This window comes from Nematocida homosporus (genome assembly GCF_024244095.1).
Source record: "Nematocida homosporus strain JUm1504 chromosome Unknown 4209, whole genome shotgun sequence".
Taxonomy (NCBI): Eukaryota; Fungi; Microsporidia; genus Nematocida; species Nematocida homosporus.
The window spans coordinates 1-19,945 of record NW_026250649.1 but is presented as its reverse complement, the minus strand read 5'-3'; the positions used below and the strand labels follow the sequence as shown (position 1 = coordinate 19,945).

The 19,945-nt window shown below is 39.0% G+C and overlaps 7 protein-coding genes across 7 annotated transcripts; 1 reads left to right on the top strand and 6 right to left on the bottom strand.

Annotated features, from left to right (window-relative positions):
* Positions 1-30: 30 nt before the first annotated feature.
* NEHOM01_1967 (uncharacterized protein) lies at positions 31-1,359 on the bottom strand (the record flags this gene model as incomplete). Its single annotated transcript, XM_051490845.1, has 1 exon — positions 31-1,359. One exon carries the CDS (start codon positions 1,357-1,359, stop codon positions 31-33), a length of 1,329 nt encoding a protein of 442 aa, XP_051346805.1.
* Positions 1,360-1,874: 515 nt separating this feature from the next.
* Positions 1,875-3,644, bottom strand: NEHOM01_1966 (uncharacterized protein; the record flags this gene model as incomplete). Its single annotated transcript, XM_051490844.1, has 1 exon — positions 1,875-3,644. One exon carries the CDS (start codon positions 3,642-3,644, stop codon positions 1,875-1,877), a length of 1,770 nt encoding a protein of 589 aa, XP_051346804.1.
* Positions 3,645-4,146: 502 nt separating this feature from the next.
* NEHOM01_1965 (transcription initiation factor TFIID subunit 2) lies at positions 4,147-8,148 on the bottom strand (the record flags this gene model as incomplete). Its single annotated transcript, XM_051490843.1, has 1 exon — positions 4,147-8,148. One exon carries the CDS (start codon positions 8,146-8,148, stop codon positions 4,147-4,149), a length of 4,002 nt encoding a protein of 1,333 aa, XP_051346803.1.
* A 1,141-nt stretch (positions 8,149-9,289) lies between these two features.
* NEHOM01_1964 (uncharacterized protein) lies at positions 9,290-11,278 on the bottom strand (the record flags this gene model as incomplete). Its single annotated transcript, XM_051490842.1, has 1 exon — positions 9,290-11,278. The coding sequence occupies one exon, from the start codon at positions 11,276-11,278 to the stop codon at positions 9,290-9,292; it is 1,989 nt and encodes a 662-aa protein (XP_051346802.1).
* A 19-nt stretch (positions 11,279-11,297) lies between these two features.
* On the bottom strand, positions 11,298-13,727 carry NEHOM01_1963 (N-acetyltransferase 10; the record flags this gene model as incomplete). The annotated part of the gene is made up of 1 exon (XM_051490841.1): positions 11,298-13,727. One exon carries the CDS (start codon positions 13,725-13,727, stop codon positions 11,298-11,300), a length of 2,430 nt encoding a protein of 809 aa, XP_051346801.1.
* Positions 13,728-13,972: 245 nt separating this feature from the next.
* NEHOM01_1962 (uncharacterized protein) lies at positions 13,973-15,733 on the bottom strand (the record flags this gene model as incomplete). The annotated part of the gene is made up of 1 exon (XM_051490840.1): positions 13,973-15,733. One exon carries the CDS (start codon positions 15,731-15,733, stop codon positions 13,973-13,975), a length of 1,761 nt encoding a protein of 586 aa, XP_051346800.1.
* A 1,607-nt stretch (positions 15,734-17,340) lies between these two features.
* NEHOM01_1961 (uncharacterized protein) lies at positions 17,341-19,945 on the top strand (the record flags this gene model as incomplete). Its single annotated transcript, XM_051490839.1, has 1 exon — positions 17,341-19,945. A coding segment is annotated over one exon (2,605 nt), but the record flags the coding sequence as incomplete, so codon positions are not given.

Genomic DNA, 19,945 nt, shown 5'->3' with positions numbered 1-19,945 from the left:
TGATAGACGGGTGGTTATAAGTAAACACATTTATTGGGTTGAGTTGGTGGTTGAGTTGGATTGGGCGGGGGAGGATGTGGATCCTTGGATGGTGAGTTGGTCGAAAAGTGTTTGAATGACTTTCTTGTTGAAGGTGTACCTTTTCTTGAGGAGGTTCTTGCGGATTCTTTCGGCTAGATCAATGGTATAGGCAAAGTTGTATTCTTGATGGATGAAAGCTTGGCGTAGAGTTTCAGTGTCCTTGAGGTCGGTTGTTGGGGCATTAAGAAGTGTGCGAGTGAGAAGTTCGGCTGCCCGGAGATGTAGTTGTTCGAAGGCTAGAACAAGTCGACCGGTGGCTTCTTCTGGAGTGAAGAGGGAGTTTAGTTCTTTCATGGATCGTTGGAGGATTTTGGTTAGTTTATGGGCGACTTGTTCTATACTGTCTTTTCTTAAGATATCTAAATTAATGTGTCTGACCATTTCTTCTTCTACAATACTAGTGGTGACTTGGAAGGCAGTAGCTAGATCGGTTTCTTTTAGAGTTTTTAAGATAGGAGCTGCTTGTTTCCAGCCGCCAATAGCTTGCATAGCTTTGATTTCAGCAGTTAAATCTTGGCCAATCCATGTATCGATACCGGATATCTGTCCTATTTTAAGTAAATACTGATTGTACTTGGCCTTTTCCTTATCTGAATTTTCAGTTGGCTCAGTTGGTGGCACCCAGGGACTGTCTTGTTCTTGGGCTTGATAGATCTCTTTAGCCAGGCGTTTAAGAGAAGTATGTTCTCCAGCAATAACTTCAACGGATAAAGGACCGATACTAATTACTAGAGATCCATTTTCTTCACTAATGTCAGTTTCTTTCAGTAAAAAGGCATTGTAAACCTCTAACTCACCAGATTTAGTCTCAGTAGCCACAATAAGCATCTCTTCAGTTATGTAGATTTTACCACACATACTTTCCTGATCAATACGTAATTCAACTCGTTCTGTGTATTTAAGAGTACGGCTAGTCTTAGCCAAAGACTCACCACCTTTCAATTTAGAGATCTCTTTAATGAACTCTTGACTGCCAGCAGAAGAATTCGTAGTCTTACTAAGTGGCAGAAGTAAGTCCGGGATATCTAAAGCTATCTTTTGGCACCGACTAATTAAATCCACAAATGACTCAATACTTGCACAGACGTCTTCTTTCTGGGCTAAGATATCAGCTGCTAAACTTTCACTTTCTTTAGCTAAAGCCCGAATGTGCGTATCTTGAACTCGAGTACAGTCATTGGGAGACTCCGCCAGAATTCTTTTAAGGTAAGCCGCAGTCGAGAAACCACTACTACCAATTTCATTCATATCAACTTCACCTTTACGAGTACTATTCATACAAACAAATTTCGTTTATTGCATTGTATTGAGTTGAGTTGAGATTGGGTTGAGATTGAGTTAAGATTGGGTTGAGTTGGGGTTTGGTTGAGTTGAGTTAAGTTAGTATTTGGGATAAGTTAAGTTGAGATAAGATGAGATAAGATAAGATAAGATTAAGTTCATAATTAATTGATATGATGTCTTAGTGTCTAGTTTATACTATACGTATGTCCTATGAAATGCCAGTTCATAATACTTCAGTCCAGTCCAGTATATCTAAAGGCCTAGCGATCTAAATCAAGTAACAACATAGTAATAACATAATAATAAGATAAGATAAGACAACAAAATAAGATAATAATAAGATAAGACAACTAAATAAGATAAGATAAAACAACTAAATAAGATAAGATAAGACAACAAAACGAAACAAAACAAGACAACTAAATAATATCTTTTATAATAACTCAATAGATAACTTATCTAAATCGTATCTAGATAGCAACTCAAAGCAAATACTAGTCCAACTAGTCCTATAAGTAAATACTAACTACATCACTAAGTGTAAAAGGCGACCCACAAAAAGGACAAGTTCTTTGTCTGGCTGCATATCGGTCATTGACACAATCTTTACAGATTAAGTGCATACATCGCTTAAGAACTGCATTTTTGATATTAGTAGTACAGACTGAACATCTAACCATTTTTTGATAAAGCTCTATCTCTTTACTGCTATCAGCTGATGAAGATGGCTTAGGCTGTTTCTTAACGAGCTTCTCTTGCAGACGAGTATTAGCACTCTCTAAATCAACAGCAGTCTTCTTAAGCGCTTTCAGCTCAGCCTCTAATTGGGCTGCTTTGCGCTTATGATACTGCGAAGCTGAACTGCGCTCTAAATACTCTAACTTACTTTGTTCTAACTCCGATCTTAATTGCGTACAATCACTACAAGTAGCAGATAAGATTTGATTTTGATTGGTAGATAAGGACTGATTTTGATTAGTAGATAAAGATTGATTGATTTGAGTTAGTGAATGTTTTCTATCATTATTAGCCGTTATAGATTGTAGTTTTAATTTCAACTCATCGTTCTCTTTAGAAGCATCAACATACTTACGCACGAGATAAGCTACTTCTTCTACTCGATCTAATTCTTTGCTTTCTAGTTCTGAAACTCGTTGCTGGCACTCAGTTGTACAAGCAACTCGACTAGTATTCTCTTTTTCCTGGGTACGCGTGTAATCCATCAGTTCACCACTAACTCTTTCCATAGTAGCATAAAGATCAGCAATACGATCAGTAAGTAACTGCATCTTTTCTTTTTCTTGGCCAGAGATAAGATCGGCTGTTTGTTTTTGTTTTTCTAGTTGTTGAATCTGGACTTGTAATTCAGCCAGTTCTTGTTGATGCGCTTCTTTAATTTCAGTTGATCTTAAGATTAATTTTGAAATCTTATCTGATAATTCTTTGTTATTAGCCGTTAATTCAGCCGATTCACTTTCTAATGACTTAACTAAAGCAGTATAATTAGGCGGATGTTTAGCTAAGACTCGATCAATTCTAGCTTCTAGTTGTTCAACTCGATTGATTTCTCTAGTAAGATCTTCAACTGATAGATTACAGTTATCTTGATTTTGATTTTGGTTAGAATTTTGATTGGAATTACAACTACTACAACTAATACCACTACTTATCTTATCTGTATCTTTCTGCTTATCTTGGGCTGATTCCTTATCTTTGGACTGTTGGACTTTATAAAGACGACGTTGTAAGAGACTGATAGTGGTTTTTTGCTCGGAAAATTGTAAGATCTTTTCTTGAATTTGCTTGATAAGATCTTCTGGCTTATCTTTTGTTGTTTCTGATAGTTTTTGATTGATAATTCGCTTGTTCTCCTCTTCTAATAATTGAGCTCTTGTTTTATACTCTTCCATTTGGGCGTATAATACTTCTATTTTACGTTGAAGAATCTTCTGAAGAGTTTCTTCTGTCCACCAGGGGTTTTCCTCTTCGGGAGCGGACTTATATGCTATCTTCTTTAAAGGCATAACTTCAGACTTTCGCTTATCCATTAAAAAAATTGCAATACCATTTAGATTAAGTTTGAGATTTGGGTTGTTATTTGGTTTGTTATAGTAGATAAGATAGTTATTCTGGTTAGGTTGGTGAAAAAAGAGTGTTTGTCTTATCTTTATTTTAATCTTTATCTTATCTTTAGGTATATATAAAGCAAAATAAAATGAAGGAGTTTGAATTGTTATTGATTTTAATGTTAAGATCTCAATGGTTATTTTAGTACACATAGCCAAATTGAGTTTAGTATTGAGTTAAGTTGAGTTAAGTTAGTGATGGTATTATGTTAAGTTGAGTTAGTGATGGTATTGAGTTAGTGATGGTATTATGTTAGTGATAGTATTTAGTTGAGATAGTATTATGTTGAGTTGAGTTAGTGATGGTATGATGTTAAGTTGAGTTAGTTATTGAGTTAGTGATGGTATTATGTTGAGTTAGTGATAGTAATGTTCTGGCTGTAAACCATCTTAGTTGACTTGGTATAGAGTTGGCAGTATATTCCCTTGATATGCTATCTCAACATAACCCAATACTAACCCAATCTCAACTTAACCCAATCTTATCTCAACCCAACCCAATCTTATCTTATCTCAACTTATCTTAACTTAACTGAATATAATCTGAATTAAATGGTAATATGACTCTGGTTTATTCTAAATCTTAACTTGATATAGTATATTAATATAGTATTATTAAGATAGTTATCATCTTGATGAATAGATAAGTTGGGGGCTAGGAATTGGGTTGGGGAGTAGAAGTGGATGAGGTTGAGGTGGTGGAAGTAGAATTAGTGGTAGACCGACGGGTGGGATGTGCTCGCTTAGTAGTACTCGGTTTATACCACGGCCATTTCTTACGGAGGGCTTCAATAGCTGTAGTAGTCAGTAGTTTAGCCAAACGAGTTATCTCTGAAAGTGGGCCATTATAAGCCAGACTAGCTTGATAGATCTTTTGAATATCAGTTTCAAAATGGCTAAGATTAAAGTAGTAGTTATTATAGGTATGTTCCTGAACTGTACTTAGACACATTGGTTCTTTAACAATTGAATAGTACTCAGGATGGACAGTTGCATCTACTCGTTGACTAAAAATACTAAATCTTTGATCACTGATAAGATCTTTGGCTAAAATTTGTAATTGAGCAGCGATAGTAGTTGGTTGTGAAAAAAGACGTAGTAGATCTTTGGCTTCCTGAACCGTCCGACTATGAATATCCTTAGCTACTAGCCAAATATCTGAGTCCTGGGCATTATAAACCATGCAATTTTCAAAAACCTGTAAGATATCAGCTAAAACACACTCAACCATAGTATAAGCTCCCGTACTTAATCCCGCTCTAATACTTCCTAAATCATTCGGCCGTCTTACTATCTCTAAATACTTCATTGGTCGTAAATTCTCCGTATCTACCGGGGCTAAAAAGACCCCATGCTCGTCATAAGCAATCACTTGATTAACATACTTAAGTAAAAGAGCCCGACCTGGCCCACTAGCCGTTTCAGCATCAATCGCCGTAAACTGAACATCTTTCTGTCGCGCACATCCAGCTGCATCCCTTTCAAATCCGGCTAAGAAGTACTTGGCATTGTTATAAGCCGAAGAATCATATCCGGCACTAAGAAAGAGACTCCGACAAGCTTCAACTACCATCTGAACTACTCCTGGCGTACTAATCAGGACATCACGTAAAGAAGGAATAGCTGGACTAGCAATACTAAAGGGAATATCTTCTAGGGTGGGCATGACTCGACCAAGAGCTTGTACTCGTTTAGCTGCCTGGGCAATAGTTGTAGCTGCCTTACCTGTTTTAGCCCGACGAATTAAAGCTTGATCGGCTTCGGCTAAACTTAAATCAAGATAGTGTTCTTTGATAAAATTATCGATAGTATAAAGCTTATCTATATCTACTACAACCGGACTAAGTAAAGACTTAAAAGGTAAACGAACAATCAATGGTCGAGTTAAACGCACTACTAAACGTAAAGTAGGTGGACCTTCTTCTCCACTCATATCATGGGCAGCTGAAGTAGCCTCTACCTCTTCAGCAATCTCAGTCGGACCATCAATCAAAGCTAAGATCTCTTTAAAAAGCTTAGTAGCTGTACTATCATGAGTATTACTCTCAGCCATTTCTGCAATCAGTGGTGAAATCTGCTGGGCTGTTTTCAAAACAGGTAAACCAGCACATCTTAAACTATCCCGGAGTATCTGTAAAACATGCAATCTTATCACTCGAGTCTCCCCAGGTAAAGCCTTAAGTACAGCTTCTAAGACACTAGATGGTCCCAAAAGAATCAAAGCTTCATAAGCAGCTAGTCTGACCTTATGAAAATTACCCGGTTTAGCATAAGTCAGTAATCTTTGAAAATCAAGTTCAACATGACCAGCTACAGCTAGTCTAGCCAGTGCCTTAATAGAAGCACAAGTTACGGCATTTTGATGACTCGGGAAGAGTAAATCTCTTCTCCTTAACTTTTCTATCTCAGCTACAAAAGGAGATACATCTGCGGCCGTATCACTAGCTAAGGCAATAGATAAGGCTGTAATTATATCAGCTAAATAAAAACCATCTTCATAAGGATTGCCCGTATTATCATTATAACGCATTAAGTTAAGTAAAAAGGCCGAAACAATACTCTTAGCCCGAACTGTCCGGCCACTCAAACTCTTTGAAGCATCCAACTGGCATAAAGCCATAGCAGCAGCTACATTCTTCTGTAAAACATAACTCCTTAAATGACTAAACTCATTACCCTTAACAATAGTAGTGTTTTGAATACAATAATTACTGATAAAGTACTGAACAACCCTTTGAAACCCAAAGTAGCCCGTTTCTTCATTAAGGGCCTGAACTAGGACTATACCCGCCCCAATACTAACCCGATAAAATGTCTGGGCTGAATCCATTACTCTTTCTAGTACACCACAAACCGATTCACTCGGATTCTTCTGTAAAGAAGCTAAAGCTTCCATTTGTCCATAAACATCCTTCTCACTAACTAGTTGTTCAGCCGCCATGAAATCAGCTTGTTCTACTACGGCAATCTTCATCCATTCCAGACCCGGATCAGCCCTTACCCAGAGAACGGCTGGAGTTTCATCCGGCTTACGTTTCCGAGGTGTACGAGGTGGTCCTAGATCATGAACAGCCGGAGCAGTACCTAAGGGTAAAGCATGATCTGTAACTGCTTCAGCTTCATAAACACGTAAAGTAATCTTCCCAGATAAGTTGCGTAAAGCTTCAGGATGGACCGAATGCATACGCAATCTTAAAGCCACTGAAAACCCACGCGGACTCTGATCAACTTGTAAGGAAATAGTCGGAATACCCGCATGAAAGACAAAAGCATCAAATAAATGGCGTAAATCCTTACCCGTTGTTGCTCGAATAATTCTGATTAAATCAGCCGTTGTAATAGGTTCTAAATGGGTTAAAGTAGAGTTGGTGTTGGGTTGAGTGGAGTTGGTGTTGGGTTGAGTGGATGTCTCAAGGTGATTAGATGACTCAGGGTGATTGGCAGGTGGTGAGTTTGAGTCGGATAGGTCTAAAGACTCATTGGTAGGTTGTGGTTCTTCTGTCTCTGGTAAGCCTAAACACTTACCAGTAGATAGATTAGAATTAGGTACTAATTGATTATCTTCTGATTGATTAGTTGTGATTATCTCTCGCATAATCTTCTGCATAAAGGCTCGAGTTAAGTTATACTCTAAAGTCCGGATTAAAGTCCCAGATTTACAGATAAAGAAAGAACTACTAAAGGTACTTGTACTTCTTTCTAATGAAGATAAAGGTGCCTCTTCTATATCTGCTTGTGATAAATAAGTTATATTACGATAATGTTCATGACGTAATTCATTACTACCTAAAAACAACTCAGCTAAAGTAGCTGCTAAATACTCTCTAAACCCCACATAAAGCCAAACATCACCAGGAGCAGCTGCAGCTCTAAAGTACTGAGCAGCTACAGCCCTAGTTAAACCACGAACAGAAGACATACACTGATCCAATGCACTTGGGGCCATTATCTGTGATAGATTAAATATACCTAAACCCGGTCCAAAAACATCCTCTATCTCACAACTACTAAAGAACAAGTTCAATTGGGGTACTTTAACATCTAAAGCTACAGCTGCAGCATTCAAAGCCGCCTTAACTATCTCTAAAGCCTCTTTCCGACCAGATCCTAATCTATCTTCTAAGTGCCGCGGCAAAAATAAAGAAGTCCGGCCTAAACTCCCTACGCCTAGTACTCCCCCTGCAAAGAGAACCGATTCAGGTAAGGCCCGAGGTATAAAGTAATGATAAGTCTTAGTTGTTCCCCCATCTGAAATTCCTACTAGACTACCCGAGGAAAGTAAAGTCAAACCAGGCGTAGAAGGAAGAATATAAAGCATATCCGTATCTGGTAAAGCACCAGGTACCCAAGGAAAGAGTGGAAAGGGCCGATTTGTACCAATAAATTCAGCCGAAGGAAAGGGAACAAATAATAAAGATAAGGTAGACGGATCGGCAGTAAAAAGAACTCGAAGACGTGAAGCATAAGCCGGAATAGTTGTAGTTATAATTTGCCATTTGGTAGTGTATGCTTCTGTTTTGAGTAGATTTAGGTTATGAATACTAATGGGATTTGGTATAGGAAGAGGGGAAGGTTTAAGATGGAAAATACTTGTACCAGAGAAAGTAGTAGCGATTGGGTTTATACTAAGAATGTTCTTTTGCCGGATAATACCCATGTCTGAAAAATAATTTGCATCTTTATTGGGATTGTTATTGAATCGTTGCTTGTTGTTTGTTATCTTGATTGAGTAAAGTTTGTTCAACAAGTTTAGCAGTAGATAAGTATTTATCTAAAAGTTTAATAGTACTGGCTTGGGAAGGGTGTGGGATTAAACGAGGAGATTGGCGTAAAAGAGATTGGAGTAAAGAGTTCATAAAAATAAAATCGAGATTAGATTAGATTTAGTATAGAGTTGAGTTGAGTGGGGTTAGGTTTGAGTGGGGTTATGTTAGGGTTTAGTATTGAGTTGGGTTTGGATTGTTTGGGTTTGATTGGGTTTGGTTTGAGTAAAGACTTAGTTTAGTATAGAGTTGAGTTTAGGTGAAGACCTAGTTGGTTTAGTATTAGATTGTATTAAGTTTAGTATTGGGTTTACTATTGAGTTGGATTGGAATTAGTATTGGTTTAGTATAGAGTTGGTTTTTGGGTTGGTATTAGTATAGAGTTAAGTTGAGTTTAATGTTGGATTAAGTGTAGGTGAAGACTTAGTTGGTAGATAGGATAGTTCAAGTAGATAATTATAGAGGGTTGGGTTATGTTTAGAGAATAAGTAAAGACTGGAATGTATTAAGATAAGTAGAGTTGGTGTTAAGTTAGTGTTAAGTTGGGCTGAGTTGGTAGTTTATCTTAAACCAAACTCAAGCTTATCTTAAACGTAACTCAATCTAAACTCAATCTAAACTCAACTCAAGTGTATCTTAAACTCAACTCAAGTGTATCTTAAACTTAACTCAATCTAAACTCAACTCAATCTAAACTTAACTCAAACTAAACTTAAACCCAACTTAAACTTAACTCAAACTAAACTTAACTTAACCAAACCAAACCAAACTAAACTAAACTCAATCTAAACTTAACTCAACATAAACGTAACTAAACCCAACATAAACTCAATCTAAACTTAAACTCAACATAAACGTAACTTAATATCTTTGTTTTTATTTGCTAATAAGTTGTTAATAAGTTGTTATTTGTTGTTATTTGGATGACAGATGATAGGTGGCAGATGTTATTGGATAAATAGAAGGTGAATGGAAGGATCGATGGAAGAAAAGAAGACTTATAGACCAATGGAAGTAAACGCATTTCTAGGAATGTTACTGGGTAGTGCGGTTGTGGTTTGCTTGGTGTACGTGTGGTTGGGGCCGAGCTTGGTAGGCATAAAGGGTTGAAAGGTGCCGGAGGGATGCTTGTTGCTGCTTTTCCTGGGCGGGTGTAAGACCAGTTAGTTGATTAAGCCGAGTAAGTAGTTGGTTGATCTGGGCTAGTAACTGAGTAGGAATAGATCCGGTTAGATTGGGCTGAGGAGTGCGAATGGGATAGACTTGGCTACGAGGAATAGTAAAAGTAAGATTGGTTGGTGGCTGAACAGGTGGAAGTGAAAGATTGCGCGAATGAAGAGGAGTAAGACAGAGACAGTCCTGAGGTGTATTCGGTTGGGCGGGAGTGACCTGGTATGGTAAAAAGGGTTGGGGTGGTAAACGAGCTAGAACAAAATCACCGGGTTGAATTTGCCATTGATTAAGAATCTGCTGTAATCTTTTAGCCTCTTTACCTATAAAAGAGTCTCGGCCGTTATAGCGATAAGCATTATTGATCATTAATTGTAAGTCCTGTACTACTTCTTGATAAGACTTATACTGAAGATACTTGACTTTAGCAGTAATACCATGCAAACATTGGGGCTTACTGATGATAGCTGAGTATCCAGGAGCAATTTCATCAGTAACTGCCTCGTGAAAGAACTGATGGGTATCTGCTTGCTTAAGATGACTAAGTACTCCTTGAATTTGTGAGTAGCCTTGTACATGTTGAGATAAGAGTTTACTCCGACTGTACTCTAAAGCTCTTGTACTAGCTTGAGTTATCTGTACGGCTTGATTGATTGTTCTCAGGGCAGTATTGACCCTTTCGGTTGCAATAAGCAGTAAGTGGTACAAATAGATATCTTTAAAGGGATAGTGAAACTCAGGGGGTAAGTTATGTTTCTGAATAAATGATAAACTATCGGTCAAACAATCTAAAGTTAAACACGGAGTAAATTCTCCCCAATTAGTAAATCCACTGGGTAAAGAGTCAATCCGCAGTCTTTTTATCAAAGAAGACCCTTTCCGGCGGTAAATCCAAACTGGATACATATCTTTGATAAAAGCAGTGGCTCCTGGTCGGCCTAATAAATCACGATAAGCTATCCTATTAACCGTATAATGAAGTATTTTTGGCTCAACCTTATCTAAAACAGATAGTAGTCGTGGTTTAGGCACCCATAATGGGACATTCACTCGACGGACTACTGGGGATTGCTCTAAAACCGGATAGTGCGTATCTGGTGATCCAAAAAGAAAAGGTTGTTGCGAAGCTTTCTTAGTAGGATCATGCTCAGCACAATAAGTCAAACAATTACTAGCATCAATATAAAACCCTTCTTTGACCGCACAAGTCGCATGAAACCCTTTCCGACACCCAATATAAGCACATACAGAAAGTCCTCCTTTCTTTAAGCTACAAACTTGACAAGTATGTATATTTCTGATGACGTCATCAATATCAATTGGTTCTAAAAAAGAAAGATTCTCAAACCGAGCACCAGCCACTAACATACCACACAGTACATGGCACCAAGACCCCGTACTAGTCTTCTTAAAGGCTCCCCCTGGATTAGGACACAAAATACAGTTGATCTTCTTTTGTGGGGCTTGTAAACACGGCCGACAAAGCCAATTACCTTCAGGAATATTAGGAATACCATAACAGGCCTGATGTACTCCAATATTACACCCATCACAGAAGACTAAGAAGTTTTCATTACTTGTTTCTTGATCGGCGCAAATATTGCACTCATCAGCGATTTCTTCATTTTCCGGAATTTTAGTCGCCGCAATCCGCTGGAGATAGTGGTGTTCTTTTTCCAATCTATCTAGTACTATCTCGTAATCATCTTCACATATCCAATCATGTCTTTCTTTTAGAAATTTGAATATTTCAAGATCGATTTCATCCATGTTATATTCGATATCAAAAGGTGAGGGAAGTCTAGTAGAGGCTAATTGCTGGAGAACAAGACGAGTCTGTGTACGACGGTTCATAAAAAGTAAAAAAGTGGATTTATTTAAGCGCAGATAGTGTATAGAGGGCTTTGGCTAGTAGCATACGTATTTGGGTAGTAGTTAGACTTAGATATCTTTCTATTTCTTTTGGTTTTTGATGTTGTAATCCGAGGGCTAAGAAGATAATTTTTTGGGTTAAAGATAGTTGTTGTTTTTTGGCTAAAAGGATGTTTTTGGCTAAACCTGGCAAAAGATCAGTGATAAGACGCAAATCAAGACTGCATTTGGAAAACTGTTTCATTCGGTACAGATCTGGTTGGGGGATAGGAGAGTGTGTTTCATGGAGTGGAGTGATAAGTTGGATGGCAATGAGTGGGGAGAGAGATCGGAAACAGCCGGGAAGAAGTTCAATAAAGCGTCTGGTGAATTCACCTGAGAAATTATTAGTATAAGTATTGGCCTGGGGAGTGAATGGATGGAGCATGATCAGTGAATGCTCACCGGTTGTTTTGCAGATAGTATGTTTAAGATAAACAGGCGACATTCTTTGGCGTTTCCAGAACTCAAGGAGTTGAAGTGTGACGCCATAAGAAACACCTAAATAGTCTTGGGGAGCGAATTGTGGTGTCTGGAAAAGAACATTAGATTGAGATGAGTTGGTATTGTCATGGGTATTGTCAGGAGTGTTACTAGGGGTATTGTTATTACTGGTGCTAATGGAGTTAATTAGGGACTTAATTAGGTGGGAGCCATAGCCCATGGACTGTGCTTCGGGATGGATGGCAACACGAACGATACGCAGACCGGCGAGTTTGAAAAAGTCAAGATCAAGATAGTACTGTGAGAGAGACCAGGGAATAAGATTGCCCTCTTCCGTGCGCATTTCTTTGTAGGCTTGTTCTTGGGCGGCGGTCGTGGTGGGTGAACCTTCTTGGGCAGTTTGGAGAACACCAAGCACACAACCTTCAGCTGAAATAAGTGTAAGTAGAGTGTGCTTGGGATTATCAGCTAGAAGTTGAATATCGTTGGGACTGTTTTTGTAATGCCCGGATAGAAGAATACTGGTTAGGGAAGATAAGATCTTTTCAGTTTCTGGTTGCCCGGAGAAGAGTAGAGACTTGTTAACGGCAAAGAGTTGGCACTTCTCATGCTTAGGGAAGGTGGGCATAGCTGGTATTTCTGGAGAGAGGGAAAGGGCTAAGTTAAGCCACTTTTCAACCGGATCGTTTTTGCCGTATCTAATAGGCTCTTCTAAATGAACGGTTTCCGGCTTAATAGACTTGAAGAACTTAAGGGCCAAGGCCCGACCAGTACCTTCATACCCGGCCGTAGTGGACGAAAGAAGAGTAGGATACATTCCGATCATACTGGATAAAATAGTTAAGGGAATGGCTGCTGCTTCATCAACTACAAGCAGAGAAGGTGAATAGGCTGGTTTTGCAGGAATTGAAAACCGAACTGACTGATAGTGTGTTTTGGAAATCACAATCTTTTCAATCAATCTTTTGTTCTCCCGGGAATAGTTAACGTGATAATCTATTTGGTCTTTGTAACCATTGGCCATCAGACCTTGAATAATAAACTGGAAGAGAGTTTGGACATTAGATAAATGGGGTGAAACAACTAGTACATCGTTCATCCCTTTGATAATAGCTAGAGATACGGCTAAACCTAGAGCAGCTGATTTACCTCGACCCCGATCAGCTGTAAGGGCAAAGGTCGTACGCTGATCAAGAACTTTAGCCATCTTAAGTAGGGCTTGAATCTGATCTTGAGTTTTGCACTGGTTGATAAGAATAGACATACTATTAGCACTAATGATACTAAGTGGGTTTAAAGGATTACTTTCACTCTTAACTGTTTCTACGGCAGTACCAATGGCTTGGTGCAGTTCGTCTTGTTCCGTCTTGTTCTCTTTTTCATTGACGACTAAACTACTGGTATTACTCTGTAAGATATTCAGTTGAGGATTGATAATCAAGTAGTTGTCGGCAGTGCTTAGTAGACGGTAAACTCGTTGCATATAAATACTATCAGTGGGATCGATTGGTAGAAGAATTATACCACCGCCATTAACACTTTCTATAATACTAGCTAGTGTATTGGCTTTGATCTTAGCGAAGTCTTGCAAAACACAGAAATCAGTGGTAGTACCAAGTACACGTTCACTTTCACTGTGTAAAACATAGTTTATCGGAGTATTAACAATAAACGATGCAAAATTATCTAATGTTGTCCCGCCGGCACTTTTCCTGCATTGGGCTAAGGTGATTTTGGGTCCTTTGAAACCAAGTTCCCTATCATAAGCCCAAAGAACATTTGGTCTTATTCTTTGGCGTGAAAGAAGTGCATGAATATGATGGGCTACATCGGCGACTTTTCCGTTGATTCCAATGATGATTCGATGGTTGAGTTTAGTACTGCGTTCTAGTAACTGTAAAAGCTGTGGGCTAACTGGATGTTGACTGGCTCTTTCTTTACTGGACATGAAAACTTTGACAATCTCGTGACTAATCTTCTTTCTTGGGGTTGGTTTAGTAGTTGTATGAGTGAGTTTAGTAGTTGATTGGGTGAGTTTAGTAGTTAGATGGGTTGGTTTGGTATTATTAAGTTAGTTTGGTAGTTCGACGAGTGCGCTTGGTATTCTTGGGCTGGCTTCGTTTGGTAGTTGAATGGGTTGGTTTGGTAGTTGAACGGGTTGGTTTGGTAGTTGGATGAGTGAGTTTGGTATTATTAAGTTAGTTTGGTAGTTCGACGAGTGCGCTTGGTATTCTTGGGCTGGTTTCGTTTGGTAGTTGAATTGGTTGGTTTGGTAGTTGAACGGGTTGGTTTAGTAGTTGGATGAGTGAGTTTAGTAGTTGAACGGGTACGTCTTGGGGTGGCTTGAGATGGCTTGGGTTTGGTGGTCTTGGGTTTGGTGATCTTGGGTTTGGTGATCTTGGGTTTGGTGGTCTTGGGGGTCTTGGTGGTCTTGGGGGTCTTGGTGGTGTTGGGCGGGCATTTAGGAACAGCTTTATTGGCCTCTTTTAAACTGTATGAATCATGGAATTTGATGAATTGGGGGTTATTGATGACGCTTTGATTGTTGAGTAATATCTCGGTGAGTTGTCGATTCCACATGGATTCGAATTCAACTCTTTTCCGGGCTAGCCATTTGATGTAACATCTGTTGCTTGCTTTGATGTCGTTATTGGATGTGTTGGCGCTGATTTGTATATCATTGGGGTTGATATATAGTGTGATGGCTGCATCGATAGTCTTGTCGGGCCAACCGGTGGGATTTAAAGCTGCGATGTGAACGGGATAGTAGATGGAGCCATCAGATAGTGGCTTTAATATTTGACTGAGTATTATTTGCCATCCGGGGCAGCAGATTTCGATGTTTTTGGCCTGGATACTGGTTGGTTTGTAGTCGATCATGCATTGGCGACTGGCGAAGGGTTGATAGATAACTATTTTGTCGAGGAAATCTGGAGGCGTGTATTGGTCGTGGTCTGGCCGGCCGAGAAAGCGCATTGGTTGGATAGTAGCACTAGGGGTCAGAATTTGGAGACTATATACTTTGAGGTCGCGGTGACTGAGATGGAAAAAGTAGCCGGTTAGACTTGGCCCCGTCCATTCCATGTCAATCCCTCTGATGCGATGGCAGTAGGTTTTGCAGTCTTCGTTCTCGATTGGTTGGTATAGTGAATTGTACACCAAGACGTAAATCCCGTGAAATCGTGATTTGATGACATTAATGAAACTTAGATAGTAATAAAGTTCTCGCTGGAATACAGAGTGATCCAAAAAGATTGCTGGGATATTGACTAAGAGTAGAAAAGAAGTGTCAGGCTTGATATTGGCCAGTTGTATCTGTAAATGGGTATCTCTTTTATCTGACAAACTATTGCAATAAAGCCATTCGATTACCATTTGATAAATATAGTTGTGACTTTTGCCTGGAGGAAAGACATCTAAGAGAAGCGCTTCAAGTGGTGTTATTCGTTGGGCGGTCGCTTGGTAGATGTTGATTCGATATAAATATATGGGCAGAATGCTATTAGATGAGGCTAGACTAACTGCACGGCTGATTATACATCTGAGTTGTCCATGGGCTCCTGCCGGCGACCCATGAACTATAATCCTATCTTGTGATATATTCAGTGTGTAAGATTTCCTACGGCTATATCGGTAGACTACCACCCCCGGCTGCTTTTCTAGTCTTTGGATTCGTTGACTTTGGAGAAGATAGTATTCGATAGCAATGGGGGTGGTTTGTGGATTAGTTTCAGCTAATGAGCCGAGTTCTTGCATGTCGAGCTGATCTAGGATGATAGCACTATCGTCCTGGAATTCGCAGGGTGTTTCGCTCAAATACGTGCACCATTCTTTGATGGAGAGCCCGATCTGGATCTCATCCTGATTAACGTTAAGGTTGTTGCTCGAGCATTTAATAAAGATGATAGGGCAGATTGCTACAAACCATAGTCCATACAGCTTATATATTTTCATAACACCTACTAAGGTTTTATCTTTATGTAGTGCTATCATACGACCACTACTTAATTCCCCAGATCAACCTGATTCCTGGCAGGCCACTTACTAACAGCTATCTATTGATATTACTACCAAGACATAACTTTAATATAAACAACCCAAATTAGGCAATTTTAATTTTGCATATCTATCTGCTTTGCGATATGACGTCATCCTATCTCAACTAACCCAGATTTACTTGATAAACAACACCGGCACTCATCTCAAGGGATCCTTTAATAGAGTATGTATTGATTAAGATGGACATTCCTTATTGGGCATTATAGTTATCTATCATAGGTTCTTAAGCCGTTGTTACCATATAAAGATTCGTATGTTCATTCTTTAAGATGTTTTTGCTTTTATCTCGGCAATACTATATCAAAAATGACTCTGCTCTTCTTTAAAATCAAAGGTATTATGATCATAGCCGTCTGAGGTTGCCACTTCTAGCAGAGACGCTAAAACAGTGTGTTCCAACTTAAAGCATTAAGACATATAATTAAGCTGGTATAAATACATCTAGTGAGTGTGATGCCACGACACCAGTTCAATTCAGAATGGATCCAGCTAGTTAAGGAAGGTACTAGATCAAGAAACAGAATATTAAAGTGCAGTGCCTAATAAGGATTGTCCATTTTGACTAAGACATACTCTATTAAAAGACCCGTTGCGATGAGTACAGGTATCGTTTATTAAGTAAATATGGTGTCGTTACACAACCACTACTCCTCCCTCACACCAAATCGTTAATTCATTATCCGATCGCACCCGTATTGGGTTAGTAGAGAATTCGAATCATATCAAATTCTAGCCCAGTAGTAGCTGGATTAGTATTGGGCTAGTATGACGTCATATCATCGTCTACTTTCAATAAATGACCGGCTACGTCGTATCTAGGCATGACACTGCTGGAATTTGTATTAGTCATATGAACTATTCCTGCCCATGGGCAATATAGTAAATCTGGGTTAGTAGAGATAGGATGACGTCATATCGCAATGCAGATGATATGCAAAATTAAAATTGCCTAATTTGGGTTGTTTATATTAAAGTTATGTCTTGGTAGTAATATCAATAGATAGCTGTTAGTAAGTGGCTTGCCAGGAATCAGGTTGATCTGGGGAATTGAGTAGTGGTCGTATGATAGCACTGCAATACTACACAATCGGCGTACCCAAAAACTTACCAGATAAGCTTATAAGATCTTATAGATATTTGGATGGGCTGGAAGTCTTCATTAGTCGCTGGCAAACACAAAACCCTAGAAGAGTTTATGCCCGGCCTTGGATTAGTGTATCCATATGTGACGATATAATGTATTGGATTAGTATTGCGTGGTCAGTTAATAAACTTGCTAATAATAACATGCTGTTTATTGAGAAGAAATCATGCTGCAAAAGGAAGACCTAAACCTAACAGACTCTTGTTTATTCTCCTTGATTCAGTCTAACAAGAATCATTCATATTCATTTATGGCATTAGCAACAAAGCAAGGGCCCCAAGTAATTAGTCCACCTTCTTATCTACTCTTTTGAACGATCAGTTTTCATTTAGATAAATTTACTTTAGTTTTGAAAAGGATGTCTTATCTTGAAGTAGATAGAGGCGTGAATACAAATAGGATTTATCGTGTTCAAATGATTAGGTATAGAATCGTATCTGTGCTGTGCTTTTTATTGGTAGTGTTAGGTAGTGTTAGATGCTGGAGTAGTGATGATACGAGTAGTAGTGGGAGTGGTGATAGTGACTTTTCTGAACAGGAAGCAATAGCTCTGGAGGGTTGGGAAGCATCATCTAAGGTGGCTAAAGATCTAACTGCAATTGGATTTTCGGTTCATCCTAAGAAGTGCCTCGTCTATGTTAAGAAGCACATGACTGAAGAAGTAACAGCGCCTGTCTCGGACTCGACCGTAGCTTTAAGTCCAACCAACTCCACCGAAAACATTGACAAGTATATGGTGTTGTGGCCCGAGCCAGAGCTACAATTCACGATATCTAATGACAGCGACCTAGAAAAACTACGCACGGTTTTGAATGATATTACTGTTCTCAAGTCCACTAAGGCCGTGTTTGTTTATAACCTAGAGTATTCAGAGAAGTGTAAAGACAAATTAAAAGTGATATCTCAAGTCATCAACATGCTAAAGTGTGAGGCGCTGGAGCTTAGAATAGAGCATTATGATTCTGCACTAGTCCGCCGCATGAAGTCGGTTGGCTTATATCCTGAGTTGACCGAACTACAAGAAACGATCAAGTATGCTGGTTCGAATTCAGAGCGCCATCTCACAATTAACGCCTATTGTTTAAAACCAACTATGCTAGATTTTAGTCCCTTGGGCATACCGCAGTTAGACCTAGCTTCCAAACTCACTCTGGTGGCAACACTATTCATAAACCGAAATTCTATTCCGACCCATTTCATAGCACCCGACCCATCTAGCCATGAAGCTGACGCTGAGGCCGGCATCAATATTAATTTCACAGCTCTCCACAATCAAGAAATCCAATGCCAAAAGATTGTTCTTATTAATGAATTGGACGACTTAACATTAACTGGTCTTGAGAATGCTACTCAAGACATTCATTCCAAAATAGTTCTAGAACTGTGTTGGGACACTCTTCTCTGTCTTATTAAGCTTAATAATCCTGCCATTAATGTTCATACTATTATAGCTATTGGTCCTAAGTCTACTAAGAACCTATTCCCGTCAGAGCTTCTTCAACTGAAACCACCTTCTACTCCCCAACTCATTGCCGCCAAAATATCTATCAGAATATCTACCCAGAAATGTTGGTGTCTCAAGGACACATATGACAAATATTACACCCCCGAAGTATACGCCAAATATGGTATCTCTGTTGGCGAAAGCACAATTGAGTATGAGAAAAGACAAAATGGCTTGTTACATACGTTAAGGACCCTTGAAAAGAATCTATATGTGGATTGTAAGAAGTCGATAAAATATGCCCAGAGTTGTGGGATCAAATGCCCTGCTGAAGATCGCAGCAATAACAATTTGGAGCTTCAAGAACCAGTTGATATCAACCTTAAGAATTTATATTGTTTGTTTTGCAATCTTGATGATGATGATTGTGGTTCTGATTGTTATCATTTTGTTGACATCCAGCCAGATATTATTTTCTGTCAGAATATACACTATACAGACATCAACATTAACGGCTGTGACAGATATAACGATAGCGAGGCCTGCCAAACCCTTTTAAGCCTATTCGTCAATATTACCGCTCACACACTTAGAATCTCGAATATTTATTGTTATACAGTCCACACCTTTAATCTATCTAAGATAGAAGGAGCTAACTCACTCCCTGAAATCTTCCGACGCCGCCTTAATCTCAAGGTCTTGATACTAGACAAAGTTGATGATGACCTTGTTTACTGGATACTAAACAACTACATATTTGCCGATTCTATGGAAGTGCATATGCTGAACCAAAGCTACAAGAACCTTAATATTGCCCGAATTCTCTCCTACCCTAAATACCAGAAGATCTCTAAACTTGTGCTAAATGGCTTTGTTGGCTTAGATGAGGTGAAGTTATATAAGGAGTATAAGAAAGAAGATAGACTCATTGAGCTCCCATTATTTAACTACATCGAAACAATGAAAGCCAAAGACAAAACCACCTCGGATCTTGGTCTTAACAAATTGACTCTGCAACTGGAAGGTCTTGATTGCAATAAGTATACTGAAATCTTAGCTGAGTTTAAGAATATTGGTATTCAATGCGAGGAGGTTCCTTTAGCGGTTATTGTTGATCGTCAAATAGCGAAGTACAACTCTTGTATAAGAACGGATACTCAATATGCATTGAGGAAGCTCGGCCCAGGATTGGATAGGAAGCTGGTACTCAGAAACATTAATCTACAAGAATTAGAAGCGGATCTTGCCAGTCGGTGCGCCGTGTCTAGATCACAACGAGGCCCAGACCAAGAACAAGAGTCTCCTATCCAGAAACTTTCCATTGATAAATTATCGTTATATTTCAGTGAGGAGCAGGTCATAACTGAGAATGACTTAGTGAAGATTCTCGATTGGATTGCTTGCCAATTTACAGATCTAGAAAGGTTGCATTTCTACGATCTTAAGGTTTCGAAGGATGAGAAAAGGGATATATTAACCAGCAATTACTATATCATTGGGATAAATGTCTTCATTTGCT